This window comes from Glandiceps talaboti, chromosome 9, assembly GCF_964340395.1.
Source record: "Glandiceps talaboti chromosome 9, keGlaTala1.1, whole genome shotgun sequence".
Lineage (NCBI taxonomy): Eukaryota > Metazoa > Hemichordata > Enteropneusta > Spengelidae > Glandiceps > Glandiceps talaboti.
In genome coordinates this window covers 22,288,725-22,310,994 of record NC_135557.1, presented here as the reverse complement: position 1 = coordinate 22,310,994, position 22,270 = coordinate 22,288,725, and the positions used below count along the sequence as shown (strand labels likewise).

General features: G+C 36.4%; 1 protein-coding gene across 5 annotated transcripts in view; it reads right to left on the bottom strand.

The window, feature by feature from the left end:
- LOC144440513 (transcriptional regulator Erg-like) overlaps positions 1 to 22,270 on the bottom strand; it is a 67,808-nt gene that overhangs the window by 1,813 nt on the left and 43,725 nt on the right. For all 5 annotated transcript variants that reach the window (XM_078129899.1, XM_078129900.1, XM_078129903.1 and 2 more), the window contains 3 exons: positions 8,793 to 8,864; positions 6,016 to 6,081; positions 5,220 to 5,267 (listed from right to left, as the gene is read on the bottom strand). In XM_078129899.1, coding sequence (XP_077986025.1) covers positions 5,220 to 5,267; positions 6,016 to 6,081; positions 8,793 to 8,864 — 186 coding nt within the window. The remainder of the gene's footprint in view (positions 1 to 5,219; positions 5,268 to 6,015; positions 6,082 to 8,792; positions 8,865 to 22,270) is intronic.

Genomic DNA, 22,270 nt, shown 5'->3' with positions numbered 1-22,270 from the left:
TTTCTGGGACGGAATTAGTTAATATTCGATTGAAAATTTAAAATAGCGAGGAAAATGGTTGAGAGCACGGCCGTTAATCAATATTGAACATGTAAGGTAGTTTATTGGCGATGTAATGGTGTCCTGTTGTGTGGCAAGGAGATGGGATAGCTGCCTACTTCTAAAGCTACATCAATCTTCTGCAGCTAAGATAATTAAGGCATGGTACTGTACATGTCAGACCCCCTGGACGATTTAATGGTTCGCTTACAATACAGCATCATAATATCATATCACAATCTAAACCCTGTGGGCTCTTTTCAGGTCAAATTATAATACTTTCCTAATTCGCTAAATATGTTCTTTTTTTCCGAGCTACTAGCCGAATGAGTCGAGCAATTTATCGGGATTGAAATCATAGCTACGTTGACTATCTATAGACGACGTACCTTCGCCGTCAGTTCGTGCACAATGAAAATTAGGGTTTGTAACAAATTAGTACATTGTTCTGTTGTTAGTCTGCGTTTTTAATGTCAGATTTTTACATAATTTATCTTTTTCGTTTAAAATAATTCGTGAATGTTATATAACTCATCTTTGTTAAATTTACAAGATGATGTTCGTATTTTATGAAACTACAAAGAAGTGAGTATTTTGATATGTTTTAAAATACAAAAAGTTTAATGTTTGTGTTTATATAACCATTCATACTATTGGTTAATCTTATGCTCCTTGAAACTACAGCGCCAATAGCCTTTCTGATATCAAGGGTTTGAGTATAAATGGTTAAACATTCTGCTCTAAAAAATAAAATGTTTCGATGTGTACAATATTTGCGATAGCTTTATAGAGTAGTCGCGTCTACGAAGCGACGACGAGTTGGCGTGTATCTTGGCGGCACGCGTGTCTATCCAGTATCCTGCAGTGAAGGTAGCTGGGTATGACATAGAAACTGAGCGCGCGGCCGGTTACGGCGACGGAGGCAGATAGGTAATTGGAAGAGAGCCGCGGGCGTACTGTAGGAAATATTGGCCGACGAAGAACGAAAGACTGATGAGAACGGTGATTATACGACCACTCGCATCCACGCAATAACAATCACCAACGGAAGTCATTTTCCTCTTTTAAAGGGCTCTGACGAAAGTTGTATTTCAGCATCATGTTTCACTTTACAAGGCTTGTTTGTTTTCACATGTACTATATTTTATTCCAAATATTATGTTCGATTTTTTATAAGAACATTGCGGCGATGTCAATACAAAAAATATCGCTTTTTTACAGGGACTAAGAATTAAGACGGGGTTTACTTTATTTCTGGTTGTCTGTTAAGATTAACCTCCCGTTCATTCGTAAATTTATGTAAAAATATCATTTTCCCAGTTTTTATTGTTATACAACATTATTTTCCAATAAAGTATACTTCAGATTTTATTAATTAAGACAGGTTTTTGTCGTTCCTTGTCAGTGAAGAGTCGTACCTGTTTCGATACTCGAGTGACAAAAGGGCAAAACACATTCGTTTCAGAGTTACAAATATTACTGATCGATCGTTGGTAAAGTTTGATTCAATTATTTTTTGAAAAGTTCCCTGTTTTTACTTTCATTTTCAGCTACAAACACGTGTGTAAAAGCGATTGACAAATTTCCCTCTCAGCCAGCTAGGCTGATTTGCGTACAACTAATAATCTGCATTAAAAATGTTTACATAAACGTAAAAATCACCAATATCGTCACAAATTACATACTTTCCCGTTGCTTAGCAACATAGATGTTGGCAATAAGGCCGGGCTGAGGTTATGAGAAAAACAAATTGACATAGATAGAGTGGTGTGTAGCAGTGAGAGTGTATTGATACCGGTACGAGTGCCGCCATGCAACCTATCCGCCAACACTTGTTGAACGCGCGCCTCTGCTCACATCCATACTACCAACATAAGATGTGATGCAGAACGAACAAAAGCGATATCTGCGTGGTTGCAGAGAGTGATTGACTAGTTTAGCTCTCTTGGGGTCGCAGGCTCCATTGTGAGCTGGGAAAGCTACGCCCAACCATTCACCATATCGACTATCATTGTTAAAATCTGTGTTCCCTTTAGAGATAGCATCACAACTTGGTGTAAGTTGCTGGGAAAAAGAATGGTGACTGTCCGACACGATAGCCCTGTGTGTATACGTAGCAAACACATGTGTAAGTCCGTTTTAGGAGCCTATATACATGGGTCGTTTGATCAACAGGCATCTAACTTTCCCGTGGTACCTATCCCAATATACATCTCGCATAATGCCTATTCTGCATACTGAGACTTTGCGACACAATGCGAGTCATTTTCTTATACCTATTCGTCTCCCCATATCTCGCCTCTTCTTTTTAAAGCTATTTGTCTACTTTTTAATAAATTCATCTTTCATATACTTCTAATCATATATTGTCCTAAAATAATCTTCCAGTATAGCAAAATGAATTATGGGCGTTAATTAAAACACTCGAGCAACAGATTAGCATAATTTTTTCAAACTGAACTATCACGGTGATAATGATAAAAAGTCTTGTCTTCTCTGAACAATTGCAATCGTTTTAACTGATAAGCAATGAATTGACAAATCGTTGCTTTGCATCCAGCTTATAGCCTTCGCAAACTAAACAAGTAAATCGTGAAGATGTTTTTGACAATTTGAAAGATAAATATTCATATTGGCCCTTTTTTTACATAGGCGGTGTTAATTTTATATCATCCCAATTTCCCTAAAGTGGAACACAACGTATGTGTATAACCCTTGTTCTTTGTTTATAAAGGGATGTACGACAGGGCCGCAAATCGGGTGGCAGTTCCACAATTGGGATTACACCGAAATATCACTACAATATCTCCATTGTCGAGTTTTTTTTACGCCATCAACATACATTTTGTAAAATTCGTTACTTTTAAAGTACTCATCAGAAATTCTTTGAATTTAAAAACACTTGTAGTCAAGCGTAAACTTCCAACCGGAAGCTTTCTTCTTTGGCAGTTGGGATTGACACAATACACTTGCTCATGTAGTGATCAATGTTGGCTTAGTACGCATGCGTCAATCAATACGACATATTTAAACGCTAATAAAAATGAACAGACTATAGAAATCAAAATGAAACTGTATGAATCGATAATCTTAGTAAGTTAATCAGCGGTGAAAAGTCTCCATATTGTATGGAATAATTTGAATGACTTTACGTTAGTCACGGTCGCCGACCATGCCGTGTCAAAGGTCATATAACATTTGCAAAAATTATGACTATTTTTTTCCATCCCCCCCCCCCCCAAGTTTATACGATTATGAATTTTGAATATAACTTATTCTGTTGTTGCGTATAAAAGTGGTATTTATAAAGTTGGGTTGGCACCACGTTATTGTATCCACAAATTTACAATTATCCTGAATCACAACAATAACCCCCCCCCCCCCTTCCCCATATTGTTCTATCGATCACGCATACACTTGTCACTTGTATGATAAAATGTAGCTGGGACCGCGTTGTATCAAGCACAAAATCCCCTTGAACGACCGTCTCCACGCGCACCTGCATATTTTCCTATCATTCGTTCATACACATATTTGTTCAACTGCTTCTTGCGATGCTTTCTTTCTTTAGTGCAATTGCTTAAACATCAAATCGTCTGGTCAAACTGGACTTGAAAATCGTATCTTGTCTGTCGGCTGATCAAAACCTAAAGAGCTGTAAGTTAACAACCCGACAACTATCAACGCATATCACGATCACATTTCTCATCAAAGTTTAGCTCATCTATTCAATGTCATAGTTTTCTTGTGATTTATTTTAGTAATTCAATTCAGAGGAGCAGAAAGTGACGTAAACGTTGAATAATGATGACAGTGTATATGCCCCTTAAATTGAAAACAAAACCTGTTACTGACTTACTGTCACTCACGAAACAGTTTGCGCAAGCGCAATCAAGACATCAAGTACGTAATGTGTAAGAAGGGTAAAAAGTTGTTGTATTTTCTCTTCAAGTATTTTCCACTCACTATTAAAATTAGTACCTTAAATACAGTAAAGGCAGATGGGATCTTTTGTTGGTATATTATCACCGAGGTTAGTTGGATTTACCCTCTGGGCATCCAAGATGGCTTTGTTCGCCTATGCTATATTTCTAAAGGTGTCTTTTGTACAAAGATGCCAATTATCGGCTCTCAAAAATCTACTGTCACTTCACACAACTATCAAAAACGACATGAGCCTGCAGGCCATCACATAGACACAAGAACGAATCTAAATCTGGATGTATTACCACCACAACTATACTTTTAGTTGACCATGGTGTATACATGTTTACATAATAAATAACAAATGCGTGCAAGGAAATTCAAATCATCATATCCGGGGTTTCCCGACAGCTACGTTTGAATCTCATAGCAGCGGATATATGAAGCCGTCTTATAGAAAAAAACAAGTTTATTTTAGTTTTGTTTGTATGAACAGCTATCTATAATTATCACAGATGTACGGGATATCCGTCATTTAAGAGAGTTCGTGTAATATGTCTAAAAAGTAGGATTCTGGTATTTGTATCACTACACATGTTTAATGTGTAATAAGTTCAATTGTTATGAATTACACGATATTTAGAAAAGTTTAGAAATATTATGCAATGTGAGGTATACTAGATCAACACTTTCATTTTAACATTTTGGTTTAAGAAAATAAGGAAATGTCATACGGGGGTATAGGGCTATCTTTAGCAATGAATGGCTTTGACAATAGGTGGGTGTACGATGTAGGGAGAAATACTATAGGAAGGTGGTGTGAGTGTATGTTTGTCTGTCTGTCTGTCTGTCTGTCTGTCTGTCTGTCTGTCTGTCTCTCTGCGTGCGAGCGTATGCATGTATGTATGTATGTATGTATGTATGTATGTATGTATGTATGTATGTATGTATGTATGTGTGTGTGTTTCTGCCTCCCCCCCTTCTCCGTGTTATGTAAATGTGTACAATATATGTTTGACTTTCCTCAGCTTTCTATCTATCTATCTATCTATCTATCTATCTATCTATCTATCTATCTATCTATATATATATATCTATCTATCTATCTAGCTACCTGTCTATATATCCCTGTGATTTTCTGCATGTGTTTGGTTCTGTCTTTCCGTACATATATCTGTGATTTTCTATCTATAATGTCTATATGTGCTTCTATAACTGTATGTGTCTAGAATGTCAACATGTATACATATACATACCTGAGTTAGCGAGTCTACTGCTAGCCGGTCCAAACATTTGATAAGGATCTGAAACAGTAAACACAGAAATATAATCAATCTCGGAAAAAATGAGAAAACATATACACATTTGGTTGGTATTGCTTAGTGACACAGGTCAGAATAATAATATATATAATGGCTATGGGTCTGATTAATACAGCTAAGAGTGGACCGGAAAAGGAAGCCATTTTGATTTCCTTGCCCACTTTTATAGAAACTAAATAACTTGAATAATTAAGACTTAACTCTAATTGTATTCCTCTAATTAATTAATTTTGACAAGTTTCAGTTCCCATGCCCTAATCATCAAAGGTTGTCAAACTGATTAATGTCGGGATAACATTAGGGACTCCTTCCCGTCATTATATGATACGTGGTGTCGAATTTATCATTTATCAAATGTCAGGGCAAAACACAACTTTATACAACTGGGGAAATAATATGTTAATGTGAATTTATTTCAAAGGTACACTAAATATAAGCTAAAAGGTACTAGATATGGAGCAATCGAAATTTTTAATGATTGACTGATTGGTTGGTTGGCTTTTAGATTTGGAGCGCATTACGAGCTGGCGACATTGATTCATGTTCACGCAAACATGAAACTAATTCTGAATTGTCATTCTGGATCGCGGGCAGCTTACGTTGACGACAATACAACTTGGAAGATAACGTTTGGACGGACTACGAGTAGGACACTAAACGATTCCCCATTATGTTTTAGAAATAAAATGACTACCAAACGACACCTGAACGATAAAGTACAGAAACTTACCTGGCTTTATATGTGTATGTGTTTCAACTGCAGGTCTTGGAACGGCGGGAAAAGACGGGGAATAACCTACAAAATCGTAGAGAACACAACTGAGTTATTTGAAATGTTTGTCAACCGTTTTAGTACGAAAAACATCAACCAAAATGGGTGCCACAGACACATTTTGACAATTCTTTCATTCCTTGGTCTGCCTACTTATTGTAAGAAAATATTTATTAAATCAATATTTGATATGGACATCTTTCTGAAGTGTTAAAATTGTTGTAAAGTCATCATCAAGCGCAAATCTGTTATATCATTTATTTTTATTTTTTTTTTTTAATGACGACAGTTACCCAAGAATGACCCGATCGTCAAAAATTTGACACTGGAGTGTCAAGGAATTGGGTAGTCTTGCTGCTAGACGTTCGGGCTTTCTTTCGATGCTATAACTATAAGCGAACGAAGTTCGCATGTGAGGGCCTGCCCGAACACTCAGGATGTTCCATCCTCGATAGCGCTGTTCGGCTGTGTGTCGTATTTTATCGGAAGAACATCCGAGGGCTAGCTGATAGACTAGGAATTGGGTTACCCGCGGCTTGTGATGAAGAATTATGATACTGGGTGCAAACATTATGTATTGTTGTTTTACTGTACGGTGGCGGGACACTGTATTTGATTGTAAAGTGACTATATTGGATGTCGTGTCAGTGCACACGGAGAGCGAACTACATACAGTAACCGTACTGCACGCAGCAAATTTGTTATATTAAGGTGGCGTGAACATTTGGTAACAGGTAAATGAGTGTTGAAGGGAACTATGTGACTGTTGCTCCCTACAGCATGCACAGTTTCCCGCCCTGTGAAGAGAGAATCGACGTTCTGTCAGTAAATGGAGACCCGACTACGGTGGTTGAACTGTTAGTAGGCGGAAAAAGGATGATATATGAGCAGAGACAGAGAGCCGTTGAAATCCTCGTCAATGCGTATACAAGTAGACAAACCAGTTGATACTCAGTTGACACCATTCCAGCGATTGATCTCTAATCTGTTTTAAGCAAACTGCTTTTTAATATCCGCAGTTTAATCGGAATTAAAATGGATCCCAAACCGATGGGATTTCGTCGACTTCTTTAGAATTTCTCTTCAATTTGCTATTATAAACGAGAGTGTAACAAAGGCAGGGTCTCTACAGCTGTTAGACTCTATGCCTAATATGATTCTCTTTATAACGGAGGGACATATAGCGTTAATCCATTCACTGTTGGGTTACAAATAAGTGCACTGCTAGGCTGTAAGGGATTGCTATCAAATCAATGTCATAATAGTTCTAATTATGGTCACGAAAAGTCACATGTGACGATTTTCTGTGCGATGGGTACTAACACACGGAAGTGTCGAAAGCCACGATTTCTGATGCTAGACACGGAGAGGGTTTGGTTTTAATTTGATGTTCTCTTATCCAGCTTTGCTGTAGTCTTTTTGACTGGTTTCCAACACTATCATAGAAAATCTATAAATCTTCCTTTTCATCATTTTTCCGTTCGTCGTATCCTTTGTAACCAAGTCCAATTTAGTTGCCATCTTAATGACAACTAAATCTGTCGGCTTGGCGGCGTTGCCTCTTCCTTGCTCTAATCAATGGGGTTAAAAATGCACCTTATGAAAAGACGTCTTCCACTTTTACCTGATCACATCAAAGTCTCCTTTTTAGCCTGTACTCAAGTCATTGTTAATTTGTAGCGACGGGATGACGTCATTAAGCCGCTTTCCGTCAAACGTGTGCCTGACAGGCTGTGTCGTCAACCCCTTCCTAATCTAGCACCCAATCAATCCACTATCGGGTCACAATTAAAGACTACGAACTCCGAATCAGACATCACATACTACATTTTCCACGATGTATCCGGCACATCTACAAAGACTCTAAATGAAAACGGCGAAGTTCAGAGACTAAAAAAGAAATTTTCCCAGGTGCGAACAACCCTAATAATACCGTTTGATACACCGAATTCAGTAAAAAGTAAAAAAAAGCCGAGTGTAGTCTCCTAGGTTGGCTAATGAGAATTGGGAAGCAGAGCAAATTGCTTGAATAGATTCAATTTGCCGTTTCGATAGCTTTAACATCTGTGACTAGTTTATCACCAATCTCCTGGGTGATTGTGTCTCGTACATCCCATAATATCACCATACGTTACCAACATGATCTCTGCCAAATTATTTGCCGATTATCGCCTTATTAGAAATCAATTGTTCAGGCTAGAAATTAAGGTACAGTAGAATTCCCGTGAGATTCAAAACTTCGGTACTACCAACGATATACGCATGCATATATTTTATAACGTTGAAACACACTTTTAAAGATACAAAAAGTTTAGCGACAAAATAGAAAATGAAGATCGATGTGTGTTGACATACCACTTAGTTCATATGTTTAGAAATATGGAACTTATAGACACCATTTTGACACATACAGATGGCAAGATTCCACTGCGACAGTCGAAATTTCAAACCACTCCAACATAAATGCAAACTTCCAATACAAATAACAACGGATATTAGTAAACAGTGTTTCTCTAGAAACTCTGAGTTTTGTGTATAAGGTTTTAGGTTGCTAAGAAGCTGAAAAGCAAGTACGATGTCTTGATGTCTTGGAAAGCTTTGGAAACGAAAGATTACTATAAATTTGTTACCGTGTTGCTAATCCCCTTTTGTACTTATACACAAAACTACTCCCAACTGATCATAAGATAAAACAAACATACTTCAAAACAGTGATACAGTTTCTGTAGACATACCTTTGTTTTGTGACGATTGTGCCGATGTCCATGCGTTCTGTCTATCTCGCATGATGACGTCATAGGAAGGTTCTGTAACACAATTCAAGAAATAAGAGAAAAATATTAACCCAGTATTTTACCAGATGATTCGATATACTCTTTCTTAACATTTTGAGACCGTGAGTCTACAAATCCTTTTGGGTTTTAATGTCAAAATACTGAATTTATTTCCCTGTTACGTTGCAAGTTATTTCTTAGCTTTAAAAACTTCGCACTGCGGCATGCCGTCAGTTTGGATAGTTGAAATTTAGCAGTAACTGTAAAACTCCCCATTCCCAAATGACCGAATGGATTACAAAATCACCGCTAACTCTAAAACTTTGCATCATGCAGACAGCATACATGGTAGAGCAAAGAGTTAATGTTAACTGTAGTTGAAGAGTCTGTAACTCACGATCACTACTCCAAATGACAGCCTGGTATCAGTTTTAACGTTAACTATATATAACTCAAGACCCGAAACTTATAGCACCCCATTGACAGTAAATCTAACACTCCCTATCCCAAACTAACAGCATGGATAGCTACCGAAGACCAAACTCTGGCAGGTGTCAAAAGCAGATTATATGATATAACGATCCGATCACTGTTTGACTGTCTGTTCTGTTACCAAGTACATATCACAATTGAGAGGGCTATGATTGAATAACAAGGCATGGATAGGATAGTGTATGTCCTTGGGGATTCACCGTACTTCCCGTACTCGTAGAGTAATAATCTCTAGAAGCGAGGTTTAGTCTAAAATATACTGTGTTTATTGTCCATTGAGACACATTTTTTTCGCAGAAGTAAATTAAAAATTCAATTTGTGACTTTTCTTGAACTCACTCTAAAGCCAAATACTGTCCTATAGACAAGAAGACGTACCCATAATGGTTGAAGTCTTCGAATTGGAGGCATTGTGTTAACAAAGTTTCAATCTATCAACATATAGAAGTACGTCATTTTTGGCGTTTTGGGAGTTTTGACAGAAACACTTCTACTTCACAGTGATTGGCATGAACTGTACACGTCGTGTTTTATCGGGTAATTGTGTACAATCTAAGTGGATACTCATATCACCCAGGAGACACATTAATATCGTCAAACTCAATTAAGTAATTGATAATAAGGTTTCTCCATCATCCGTGCCCAAGGTGTCATCTAATATCACAGTGTAATAAATGATCTCAAACTTCGCAACTGAAATATCGTAATATTCTTATTTCAGAATAATAGTAGGGAACTTTCTCGCTGTATAGTGTCTGTCCGCGCACGTGTATGAAACTCCGTTGTTTGGAAATCGTGTTTTCCCATCTATGTGAACACTTGCACATCGACTGAGTTCAATTGAGATGGGTAACCATGAAGTTCGTGACAATCAACTTGATATTGGAATAGCTCTTCAAGTGCGTTCTGGTAACGCTTTGAATTACATAGTGTTGGGTTATGTTTGATGACTCCATCTTCTCTACCTTCCTAATGAATTCGTTTTGTGATGGTCTCCTTACGAGAAATTAGACTAAAAACTGAACAATGGCCGAAGGGATTACTGACCTGTTGTCAGTTTTGCGGACGTCATTATGGCCAACTGACCACATTTCAAAGCACGGCCACACAGTCGACCGGTGGCCAACTCCTGGACACAAAGCCGTAAAATGAGTACCTCGTGTATGGCCACGCGAACGGACATAATTGGATTCAGTGTGACCACCACACACACTCATTATGAAAGGAAGTTTACAGGAACAATGGGTCATATGTCACACGATCCGTAAATGGTGTGGACACACGGTCTTTACACTCTGACGTCGACTTTGTCAATGGGAAAACGTACCAATAAAGTCGTTATGTCTTAACCATGCAAACATATTGACTCACTGAATGTCTATTCGAGAAGGGATTTGCAAAATGTACAAACACATAAATAAATCGGAACTATGCATTTCTTTTTCTTGGCGGCCGAGACAGTGGGCGTTTAAGTCATACGACAAAGGTATAAGACGTTATTCATTCTAAACTTTACAAGTAATATAAATGTACAAATATGTGTCAAGAAATAAAAGAAGAACCTTAAAATTAACTGAACATATTTTATGATCAGAAAAAAAACACAGAAAACAGTGTCGAGACTTTAAGTATATACAAAACTGTAAACTCAAGAAGAGTTGGCAAAAGGTACATATTTGACAGAAAAGATTCTTGAAAGGAAATGTAGAATATGACTAGGTAAGAATTAAATGATGTACCGGTAGCAGTTAGAAACATCGAACAGGAATGTTTGCAGTCTGGGGGACTGGTTGGTGAAGGGTGGGTTATACGATGCATGGTGATGACCTCCGCACACTTCTAGCGAGTTCTAATCCAGTTCTCAGGAAGTCGTAGATCTCGTGATGATACCCACTTGTGTCTTCCGATGACTGTGATCGATTTCAATTCTTCTGTCAATTTAACCCGTAAATGACAACTTGTGGGGGGAGAGAGTTACCGATGCTGGAAACTAAATGTTGCGACGACTGTTTCTTTGACTGTCACGTCTACGGATACGTACTCGACAAACTCAGTGATACATTTGAAATGACAGTTTAAAGTCATACTTAACATTATTATGTTTAGTCATATAACTCACTGTAAGGTTCCATCTCTATTGTTTTCAATGTGGGCGGACTCCTTCCCTGTAAGGCTCGTGCCAGTAGCCAATTAAAACTCCCGGAGCTCCAGCGGATTAATGATTTATGTAAGCTTAGCGATGATTGGTCTAGTTCAACTAAAAACGCGTGCCAACCAAATACACAAATACGGTTCGCGTGCAACGACACACTTACAGTGCAGGACGTATTTGCATCCCGGTAGATGAAGATATAAACAAATAAAGTCGACATTCATAAGGTAGTCAAAAACTGCCCCCCCCCAACCTACATAGACATGTATATTGTTTTTGCGCCACTTTTTTGAATATTATTTTTTTGATATTTTCTCCTCGCGAATCGTACTAAAATCAGTGAAACGAAATCTATATTGACATAGTTCGATCATGATTGTAATTCATCTTATAATTTCATTTGGTTACATTAGAAAAACTTTGCAGATATTTGGCGTTGCTCGTCGTTACCTGGTTACTCCATAGTTGATCTGCGGTGCAGCTGCCGTTGTTTTGATCGCTACAATTACTTGCTTATGTGTATATATAGATAGAGACTTATCAAAGTCAAGTATATTGACACTAACAAAGTCCTAACTAACGTGTTGTGTAATCACTCTATAATCAATTCTAATTATTTCAAGTCATACAAACTGTTAATGTTCTACAAACCGCGGTATGTAATAGCGGTATGCTTTGAGTATTTAGACGAAATGTATGCTACTGAGGTCGTTTCCAATGGCAACATGTAATACTCAGATCGTAAAGGGGTATTCTGAATAAAATGTTAGCCCTGTCGAACAAAACCGGGCTAATCAAACTCCATCAAACTATACTTCTGTCTTCTCAAAACCACCAAACAAAGTTTGCATCGTCTTGTCAAAACAAACGTACTACAATTTTCAATGTTAATGGCAATATTTATTTGTAGTGTGACATATAACGATATAGTTCATTTTAAGTTTTCGTGGCAGAAATCTGAATTGACAAACATGGAAGTATTTTGCTGAAATTGACATTAATTAGATAGATATACCGATGATTAGTAATTATGATGATGACATTCAGAAAAGTAAAAGAGAGAACTATGTACATAAATCAATAACAATAGATACGTCGAAAAAGTAAACAACGCATGCGTGGAAAGTGACTTCTTGTAACAATAGTGAGCATAATGGGTGACGTGATTAGAAGGCTGACACGTGACTCATTGATAAAATAACAATCTCTAGTTGTATTTAATTGATGAAGCAGCGAGGAGAGACTGATTCCCACAATAAGTTTTTTTTATGATAGGCCTTGACCTGATATCGGTCATGGACGTATAAACTTGGATATGATTGACTCGTCCATAATACCGAATGATGTATGTTGTTGTGGAAACCAAAACCAGTGTATGTCAAAATACAGAAGACAAATTAGCTGTATTTCTGGACAAACCTGGTGGACGTCACATTCTGTCCCGATTCATATGTGATAACATTTCGCATTAGATATAACCTTTTTAATAACTTTCCCAGTGATATCCCCAACTCTAATGTTACATCCCTCTTAAAACATAACAGAGAAGCTTGGGGCTTCACATGTAAAATGACTAATTATTGCTCCTCACATACAAAGTGTCTTTGTAAAAACAAAGTAATTACTGAAATAATTAGGCCTAATAAAAAAATTATGTGGTTCCGGTTACCCGACCCCACCTAGTTTTTCACTGCCGACCCTAAACTTTCTTTTACGTATTCAAAAAAAAAATCGCGAAAATTGTGAAGTCTCGCAAGAAATAATGGATGCGGAAACTGACATCAACTTAAAAAGACAATATAAAACTGTTCTTCCAATCTGTAATCGCTTTACATCTGATAGGACAAAACAATAACACAGAAACCATATGGAAAACAACGGAAAACATAACTACCTGAACTAGACATTCGCACATAATCAAATTAGCATAATGAGGAGCATATTATGAACATCAACAATCAAATCTTCACTGGGCATACCCTAATCAGTATATCTGTCATCACTGATTAAAGTTGAATTGATAATCCTATGAAAATATAACTGATAAATTTAGGATACTCAGGGGGTCCTATCACGTGACGTCTACCTAACAACCTCTTAAGTCAGAAATAATAATCTTTGCAACTTCCAGTGTACAAGTAATAGTGCAATACAGTTTCTTATGGACTTGATTCACCATAACAATATATAACTAAACCGAACATATTCACATTTTTTTAGCCAACGAAAATACCTTCATACTAATTTACAAATATGACTTCCATACCTAGCACGACTCCTCAACAACACGTACCAACCGTCTCTATGGAAACAGTACGTGAAACTATGGCCAGTATTCTAATTGTTGCCCGACATTTTCACCATGAACACAACTAAGAACAAAGTGACTATTTTAAATCCATGGTATGTGTGGGGTTTAACCATGTATAACTAACTTAAACATCCATGTACATAATATAAAGAAAGACAGTCCGTATCTTTGTCACCTTGAAGATTACATTTCTTTCATAATTAAACCTGCACTAGCTGTGACTGGGGTATTATTTTTTCCGATCAAACAACCAACAATATATTCACTGAAAATTGATAAAATACCAATAATTAGACATTTTACATTTTAATTAGTGGTCTATTTTATATATAAGTGATTCACTAGGGGCGCTGATTTTCGAGTGCGGACCTATAAACAATTTAATTGGATATATTGAACCAAACTATGTGTTCTGCCACATAAAATGATTTTAACTAAGAATACTCTTGGATATACTCAACAAATATCGCACAATCTGAGGTAACGTGGAGTCTCGTAAAGTCTCGACAAGTTTCTTGAATGTTGATGCAATCTCAACTAAATCACATATTGTTGTTGTGATGATTCTTTCCTTCTTTTAAAAAAAGGGGGAAAAAGAAACACTTCTTGCCAATGTAACCAAGACTTTGACGTCAGTAGCCACCATTGTCACGATGACAAACAAGTCAAAAGTTCCGTGTTGTCACCTGATCACATAATAGAAACTAGAAATCAATTTAGCACTATAAAGACTAAAATTCGGTCGTCAACCCCATATTAACTTTTCCCGCCTTCAAATGCATCTGACGATGTATGCAAATTAGCAAAGTGACCAATCGGAAAGGAGATTTTGTGTTTTCCTTGTTCTGAAACATCTACAAGGAAATGGGTTTTTACGTTTACTGTTAATATTTTCCTACCTTAATGACAAAGGTGTCAATTTACATTAAATGAGTGCCAAATTATCCACGTTATTATTTCTAAATACGTCATCAACACTTTCAAATCTAGGCTTGTGACGTCATCAGACGAGGCATTTGTGGCGGTAGTTGAGAATTTTGATGTGAAAGTCGTGAAGAACACAGTCATTGCCCTCCGTGTAATAGCTTCCCACATTTCAGTATTTCACTGAAGTGTACCATCGTGACAAAAAATGTCGTCAGAAATTCATCGACTTGTTTGCCTGGCACGCTCTCAGTTGACGACATAGTTCGGCAGACGACAGTATATGGGTTTGAGCACAGTCGTAAGTAAAGTGCAATGCCTACAGGTCGTCAGAAATACATCGACTTGTCTCTACTGTGGTTCAGTTGACTACATTGTTCAGCAGACGACAATCTTTGTGCTTTAGACGTAACAAAAGTACAATGCCTTCAGAATCGCGTTGGTATTATTGCAATATTCGTATGATATGGGTTGATTGGTGTATAAGGGGAGAGACAAACACGTGGTGCTTTATAAAGAGTTGCTGCCACAGTGCTCTTAAGTGACTTTTAACTTCCTATCAACCTTAGCATCAGATTCAGATTCATATAAAAATCGATAAAATATGCTTTTATGACATCGCCTGAATTTGCTTTTCACATGGAAGTAATCAATGGGCCATTCAGAAGCCGTGTTGAAATAACAATCACAATACGATCTCTTCAAACTGAACAGTCTTTGATTACGATTGATCGTCATAACTAAACATGTACTTTTTATTTCTATACCCTCGATATTCCCGCCACAAGTACACGGGAAAAGTGTTCATACATGGCGGGAAGACAATGGAAGTAACTACGTATCAACAACACACACTTGCCAGCATTGATCGTCGTCGCAATGATAAGATATCACAAACACTCAACAATGTTTGAATTCATCTTGAATGTTTGAAAGTAGTCTTCTAATTTACGTCAAAACTGTAACGTTTTTTATTTGACTCTTGTAACAGTGTTCATTAATTTACATCCATACTTTGAAACCAGAGTGAAATCATATCAGCAAATGCTGATCTGGTACATTGCTGATCTGTTTGTAACAACAACTTAAAATGTTTCAATGGTCGGTTTTTAATATATATATTAATATATTAAAGGGGCAACATGTATATATATATATATATATATATATATATATATATATATATATATATATATATATATATATATATATATATATATATAGTCTGAGTTGTCTGATGATCGCACAATGCGTGAAACTCCGAGTTACAACCAAGAAAGAGTTCCAGTACTACCAAATATGTATGTATATATATATGTTTCTGGATTGATTATCATGTGTAATTTTTTCAGGAACCTTTATTTTACATTTCGATGAAAATTATCGAAATTCGCCTGTACTGCTGTCTTAGATATCGGCTACCAATTCAAGTGGATTCTTTTATCAACATCGTCCAACAAAACGATTTTCGATATTCGATTTGATTAAACATTAGAAGTGATCGGATATCCTTGGACCGACAGTTTCAAGATGTTCAATTTCCACCTATTGGGTTTAGCGGGAAATACCTCTCTTTGTGACATCCATTGAAACCACACGATATAGCCTGTTTCCCAAAGTACCCTTAGGTCGATGAAACTTTGCAATATGGCAATATTATCTTTTCAAAATTGTAACGTTTGTTTTTGTGTAATATGTCGAATCGTTCCATCCTTAAAGACATTTCAGTCTTGTTAAATAAAAAACAAGTGTTTTATTTTGAACTAGTTATTACTATGTACATATTTGTTGAAACTCTGCAAAAAATTTTCAAAAGAATGGAAAATGGACCTAAAATATTTGCAAACGAGAAATGATAACATATCGCTTTCTCAAAGTGAGAAAAATGATTTAAAGTTTCGTGAGAAGCGACAGCAAGTTTAGGTTCAACATTGCATGATTGATCAACTTCAATATCAATACCACTGAACCGCCAATAACTCCTTTGTACTTGCTAACATACAAGTAAACATCACATCAATCACCAACTACACTGTACTTTACATTAGTATCGTATGCTTTCAATCATAAAGCTAATGTGTGTAACAGGCTTTAGAAATCTCTCCTTGTTATATCAGTTATTTCAATGGACATTTTTATTAATATTGTTATTATGACGATGACTCCCTGACATGATATTGAGGATATAGCCCGGCTGATGGTGGATTTGATAACGGCAATTGGTCGCACAGTAGGCTGACGCCAGTTGACGCGGTCTATACCAGGGGCGAATAACACAAGGTACCATCTCGTATTAAACGTAAGAGTTAGGTTTGCTAACACGTTGCCTTAAGGCTCATCTTGTATTTTCCGACCAGGTATTTTGAGTTACCGTTCCATTCACGTGTATGGTTTTATGTTTACACTTGAATGGGGAGCAACTAACCCAGCACGTTTCCCGAGGCCCGGTTAAAAACTAGAAAAATAATACCATTGTTGCTGAAGCAATGCCGTGGGAAATAAAGGTACTCATTGAATGTCTGGGGCTTAGATTAAATGCCTAGGGCCTTCAACCCTCCTAAACGTATAAACGTATAGCACACAGAAGGTTCAGTCTTTATTCAAAAAATTTTGCTGAAATTTGAACTTCTGATACGCACAAAAGGAGTGTTTTTATTTTAATAATTTAAGTTCATTATTGGTTCATGTTAATTTGAATTCGGCTTTATCCCCTACCACGTTATAGAGCTCCACCCTGGATAGACATGTAGGGAATTTGATTTCTAACAAGTTAATTTTGTGTATGTATTGCGCTGAAAAGTTTAGTTTTCAAATAATAGAAACAGAACACACAAAAAAAACCGGACAAACAAACGCATTTACTGTGCTTCGGAGCGAAGATCTCTCGTGTATCTGTAATACTTATTTAATTGAGTACAGAAAAGTAATGTTGATTCCGGGACTACCTAACTCCCAAGGAAAACAGTTGTACATGCCACAAGTTTGAACAACCAGTTTAGAAAATGTTAATGACCAAGACTATATGCTATATTTTAGCTAATGTCAATGTTTATAGCATTCAATGGATATGTTTACATCTATACATTACATTTTGTAAGTGTTCCATTATATTAAATAAACGATAAATTTATTGTCAGGTAAGGGTAACAACATAAACAATATAGTAACAATAGTAACACGTCTCACAGTATAGTAACATATAACGTAGCGGACTATCGTTCTAGACTTGCACCCGGTCCGTTTTACGTCATCGACTATAGCTCTAGCTACTCACGGTGTATGGTTGCAAATCTCTTAATGATCTGATGAATTGAGATGCAATCAGCGTGGTATCACCACGGGAAGGGTAAGAATTGTTATAGATGCACGTAGCTACGTCATAAGGCCATTAAATGTCATAACAATAGATATATATGATGGCCTCTGATAGTAATAACAAAGAATTAGAGCTCTGTGAAGAATTCACCTCAAAACAAACGATGACTTGGGTTAATAAAACACTCCAATAATCACGAAATCTTATCCACCCAAAATGAACTCAATATTTCTGTTCAGTTCTCAGCTCTCCTAAATCTAGTATTCCTACACTCTTTCATTTTATTAGCACTGCCCATCAAGGCAATCATTACATCCAATCTGTGAAATTTGGAAAAAGAATATTTGTTTCAATAATAAATCTTTTGGTCTTTTATTAAAACAAAATTCCCCTATTCCCAAGGGTGCCAATGTTTACTAACTGAAAAGCCTAACTGTATGAATGAATGAAATGGGTAAATTATCCGTCGTGTCCTCTTTTAACCACTCTTCAACGTCAATCTCAGTACTAATTTGTGGGAGAGCCCTCCTTGCCAAACAACACTGGATAATTCAAAACATTCAATTTGTTTTTCTTTACATGCTGACGTTCTTATTACATCAACTAATTACAAGGACATTACAGTCACTCTATAATATTCATATTTCTAGCCTCTTGCGTCACTGTCCATGGGTATACAGTCACATACTACTGAAGCCCTAGCCTACCACTCGTTAAAATAGATCTTCACTTTTCTACCAACAACAATTGTACAAAACTCAAGATTTTCTGAGACTTTTTTCGACTGGGTCTACAGACATCGTCATGATGAACTGTTATACACATTGTGATTTAGTAGTAAATATTTTCGTTAAAGAATTTTCATGCGCATCATTAGGTTGACTAAATGGTTTCTATAGCGACGATTTCCAAACAATACCTAATTATAAAAATCGCATTTCAGAATAGAATAACCATAACAATTTACATATTCATGCATATGTAATGAGTACAAGGTAAAACACAACTTCATACGATTGATTACTATTAATTAAATGTTAATTTCACCATTTCGATTGAACATAATTAATTCTGAAAAATGTCTGAAATAACGATTTGTTGTGGTATATCATATTACATTTCATTCTTAAATATAATTTCAATAAATTAACAAAAATACAAATATGATAATTTAAACTTGTATTTGCAGAGGCTGTTTATTTCATTATTTTACTTTCTGTTTTAATATATTGTGTTTGTATACCATCTTTTCATTTCTGTTAGTTCTATTTTATATACTGGCAGTCAATGATGAGACACCCCCCGATTTCCTTATAACACTTCGATAGCAAGGTTCCAATACAGATCTCCTTGTAAATGTAGGCGAATATACATAAGGGGAAGTAATTAAACCGGTTTCTAATTGATGCCAACTCTGTTAAAAACTGTTGAACGTAATTTGAAGGGGAATTTAAAAAGAAGCTCTTGGAACCGGAACAGGGAGCAAAATCCCAAGGCCTTCCTGTGGTGACAGCGAGATAATTAACTCCGTCGAGTTCTGTACTTATCACACACAAACAAATAAATGTTTTCGGAAAATGTGTTTTCAGCCTAGCGCGAATCCGTTTGAAAAGAACGCTAGTTAGGTATTTCTTCTACAGCCGACACCGTGCTGTTCTCCCAAATTACTTTCCAAGAGCCCCCTTAAACGAAACGGACTGATAAAGGACTTCACAGCAAGAAGCCTAGCTTCTTGGCGTATGCAGGAGTGTACGAATTAGCCGCGCTGAGATGGAGTCTTACAGAGGATGATAAAAAACTGTCCCCGACTGCCTGGAAAATATTATTTGTGGACTTGCAGGCGTTCACCTTGCCTACAAGAAAATATCATATTATTATTTGAAATTCTACTTATAGATATTTGGTATCGTTTTCTATGATTCCTGGCCACGTTACAAAGAAACATATTATCGAGATATATTTTATTCAAATTATAAAAATATTAGACGTTTAAAAGACATTCACGCTGTTGACGCTTTGTTTATTTTTTCGCCTCTATGATTCAACTTAACCAAATGTGTCACTTTTCCGACATAGCCCTAAGGTTTAATCATACACAAACTATTTTTGCCAGGGTCAGGGTTTTTTCTTACTGTTTTTCTCTGTGAAAATGACTCTAACTCTGCAACGCAGAAAACGCTTTAAGCGATACATGTATGTGTTGTATTATAGTTGTTGTTTTTTAAATAAAAGTTGATGGGACAGGTATAACCATAGGTTTAATGTTTGGTATTGCTGCATCAAATAAATAGTTAAATGTCGAATTCAATACTGTGGTCGTCAGATTAGACACAGAGAAAGAAAGGTTAACTAGGAGAATCTCAAAGAATAATGATATAATAATATCAGGAATTATGAGCTGTGAAGTGTTAGCTGGTTTGACAGCGATAAGCGTAAAACACCCTGTGTTTGGCGGTTGATGGCAAATTCTGACAAGCCGTTGTACACATTTGACGAGTTCGTAGTCGTGTAGTACATTCTAAAATGAGACAATTCAATCATTTATTGTTGTTGTTGTTGTTGTTGCTGCTGCTGTTGTTGTTGTTGTTGTTGTTGTTGTTGTTGTTGTTGTTGTTGTTTGACAGCTTTCTTACCCGTGGATAATGGCCATGGGTTATGTGTTATTAATCGGCTATTTTGCGAAGACACTAAACTCTCTGATGACTTAAGCATATCATTTTGTAGTCTCAATCTCACTAGCGGAGTAATCACTGTTTATAGTCTGTTTCACGAAGTCATTTTCGCGTCAAAATTCAGAACGAATCTTGAAATTCTGCTACTAAATATTCTGTACCTTGGTTTAGCTACATACACACATTTTCGTTCAAAGTTATATCACCAGTGTATAAATACTACAATTTCTTAGAAGCAATGTCACTTGTAAGACTTGTGACATTTCCTTAGAAACAATGTCACTTGTAAGACTTGTGACGTTTCATTTAACTGTTTATGGGTTGTTGACTGACTATATGACAAGCTTGATGCATTCATGGTATCCTTAATGTTTAAAAGCATGCATAAATTATCAATCAAATATGAAATGACATATTTTGAAATATAAATGGAAAACGATTAGGCCAAAAATTGAATTTGTGGTTAAAATCAAAATACTACATCAAGAATTTGAACTGTTGACAATAAGGGTACACAACCATTTGATATTGGAATCACTTACTTGTCCACAGCAATATAAGAGTTATAAGGCTTAGCTTTACAACAGAAGTAGTAATTAAATAATGTCAGTTTCTGAAGAATGCCGATTTGAAATTGAGGTGTGGCAGCATAACTGATTAATTTTCAATATATTTGTTTTATTATATTTTAAATCAAACCATACCTTATAATAACTTTCATTGTACAAAACTGTTCCATACAAATGTAGAAACGTTATGATAACTTATATTCTACAAAATGAAAAACATCTATTTCCGTGCAGTTTCCATCAAAATTAATTTCGTCGAAAAATTAAATTTATGTTCGAAAAGGTCATGGTTGCAATGAATCAAAGAAAAAAAACGTTGAATGGGCTCATTGAATAGCAGCACAGCGCGGCTGTGGAAACCAGGTCAGTAGAAACATTAGTGATAGGTGTGTGTGAATTTGGGCAGAAATTGATCACACTTTAGAATGAATTGTGGCAGAACTGGTCCGTAATTAAGTCTAATTTCAAACTGTATAAATTGGAAGAAGATAGGGGGTACGGCGGAAGTAACTCGGTATGATGCCTCGTAGCTTGAAGGCTAGATTTGAAAGGGTTACGATGTGAGGTGTAGTCATAACTTTAATATTGTGCATCCAACCATTATCAACATAACTAGCAACATATAACAGGGTGTACGGAAACTCATTCCCGCGGGTTTTTTTCTTGCAAAATCGGACAAAACCAATATTATTTCTACAAAATGGTGATCAGCGGTGACTTTCTACATCCCGTATATTCCATAGTATCACAACATATTTTCAGTTGCCAAATATTCGCCCTACTGGAAAATGTTGCGAAGTGCACCAGTAGTAGTGAAACGTTTCAAAGTTTGATATACAAACGACCTATCTGATTGAGTTTAAGGTGGGGATCAAATTACAACGGTGGAAATCATGCTATCGGCAAACTACAATGATACACACAAATTAAAACTGATGTTGTTGTATGTGGTAGTTTATACAAGTGAGTGAGATCTGTGCATTGATTATGTGGAGATAACCCC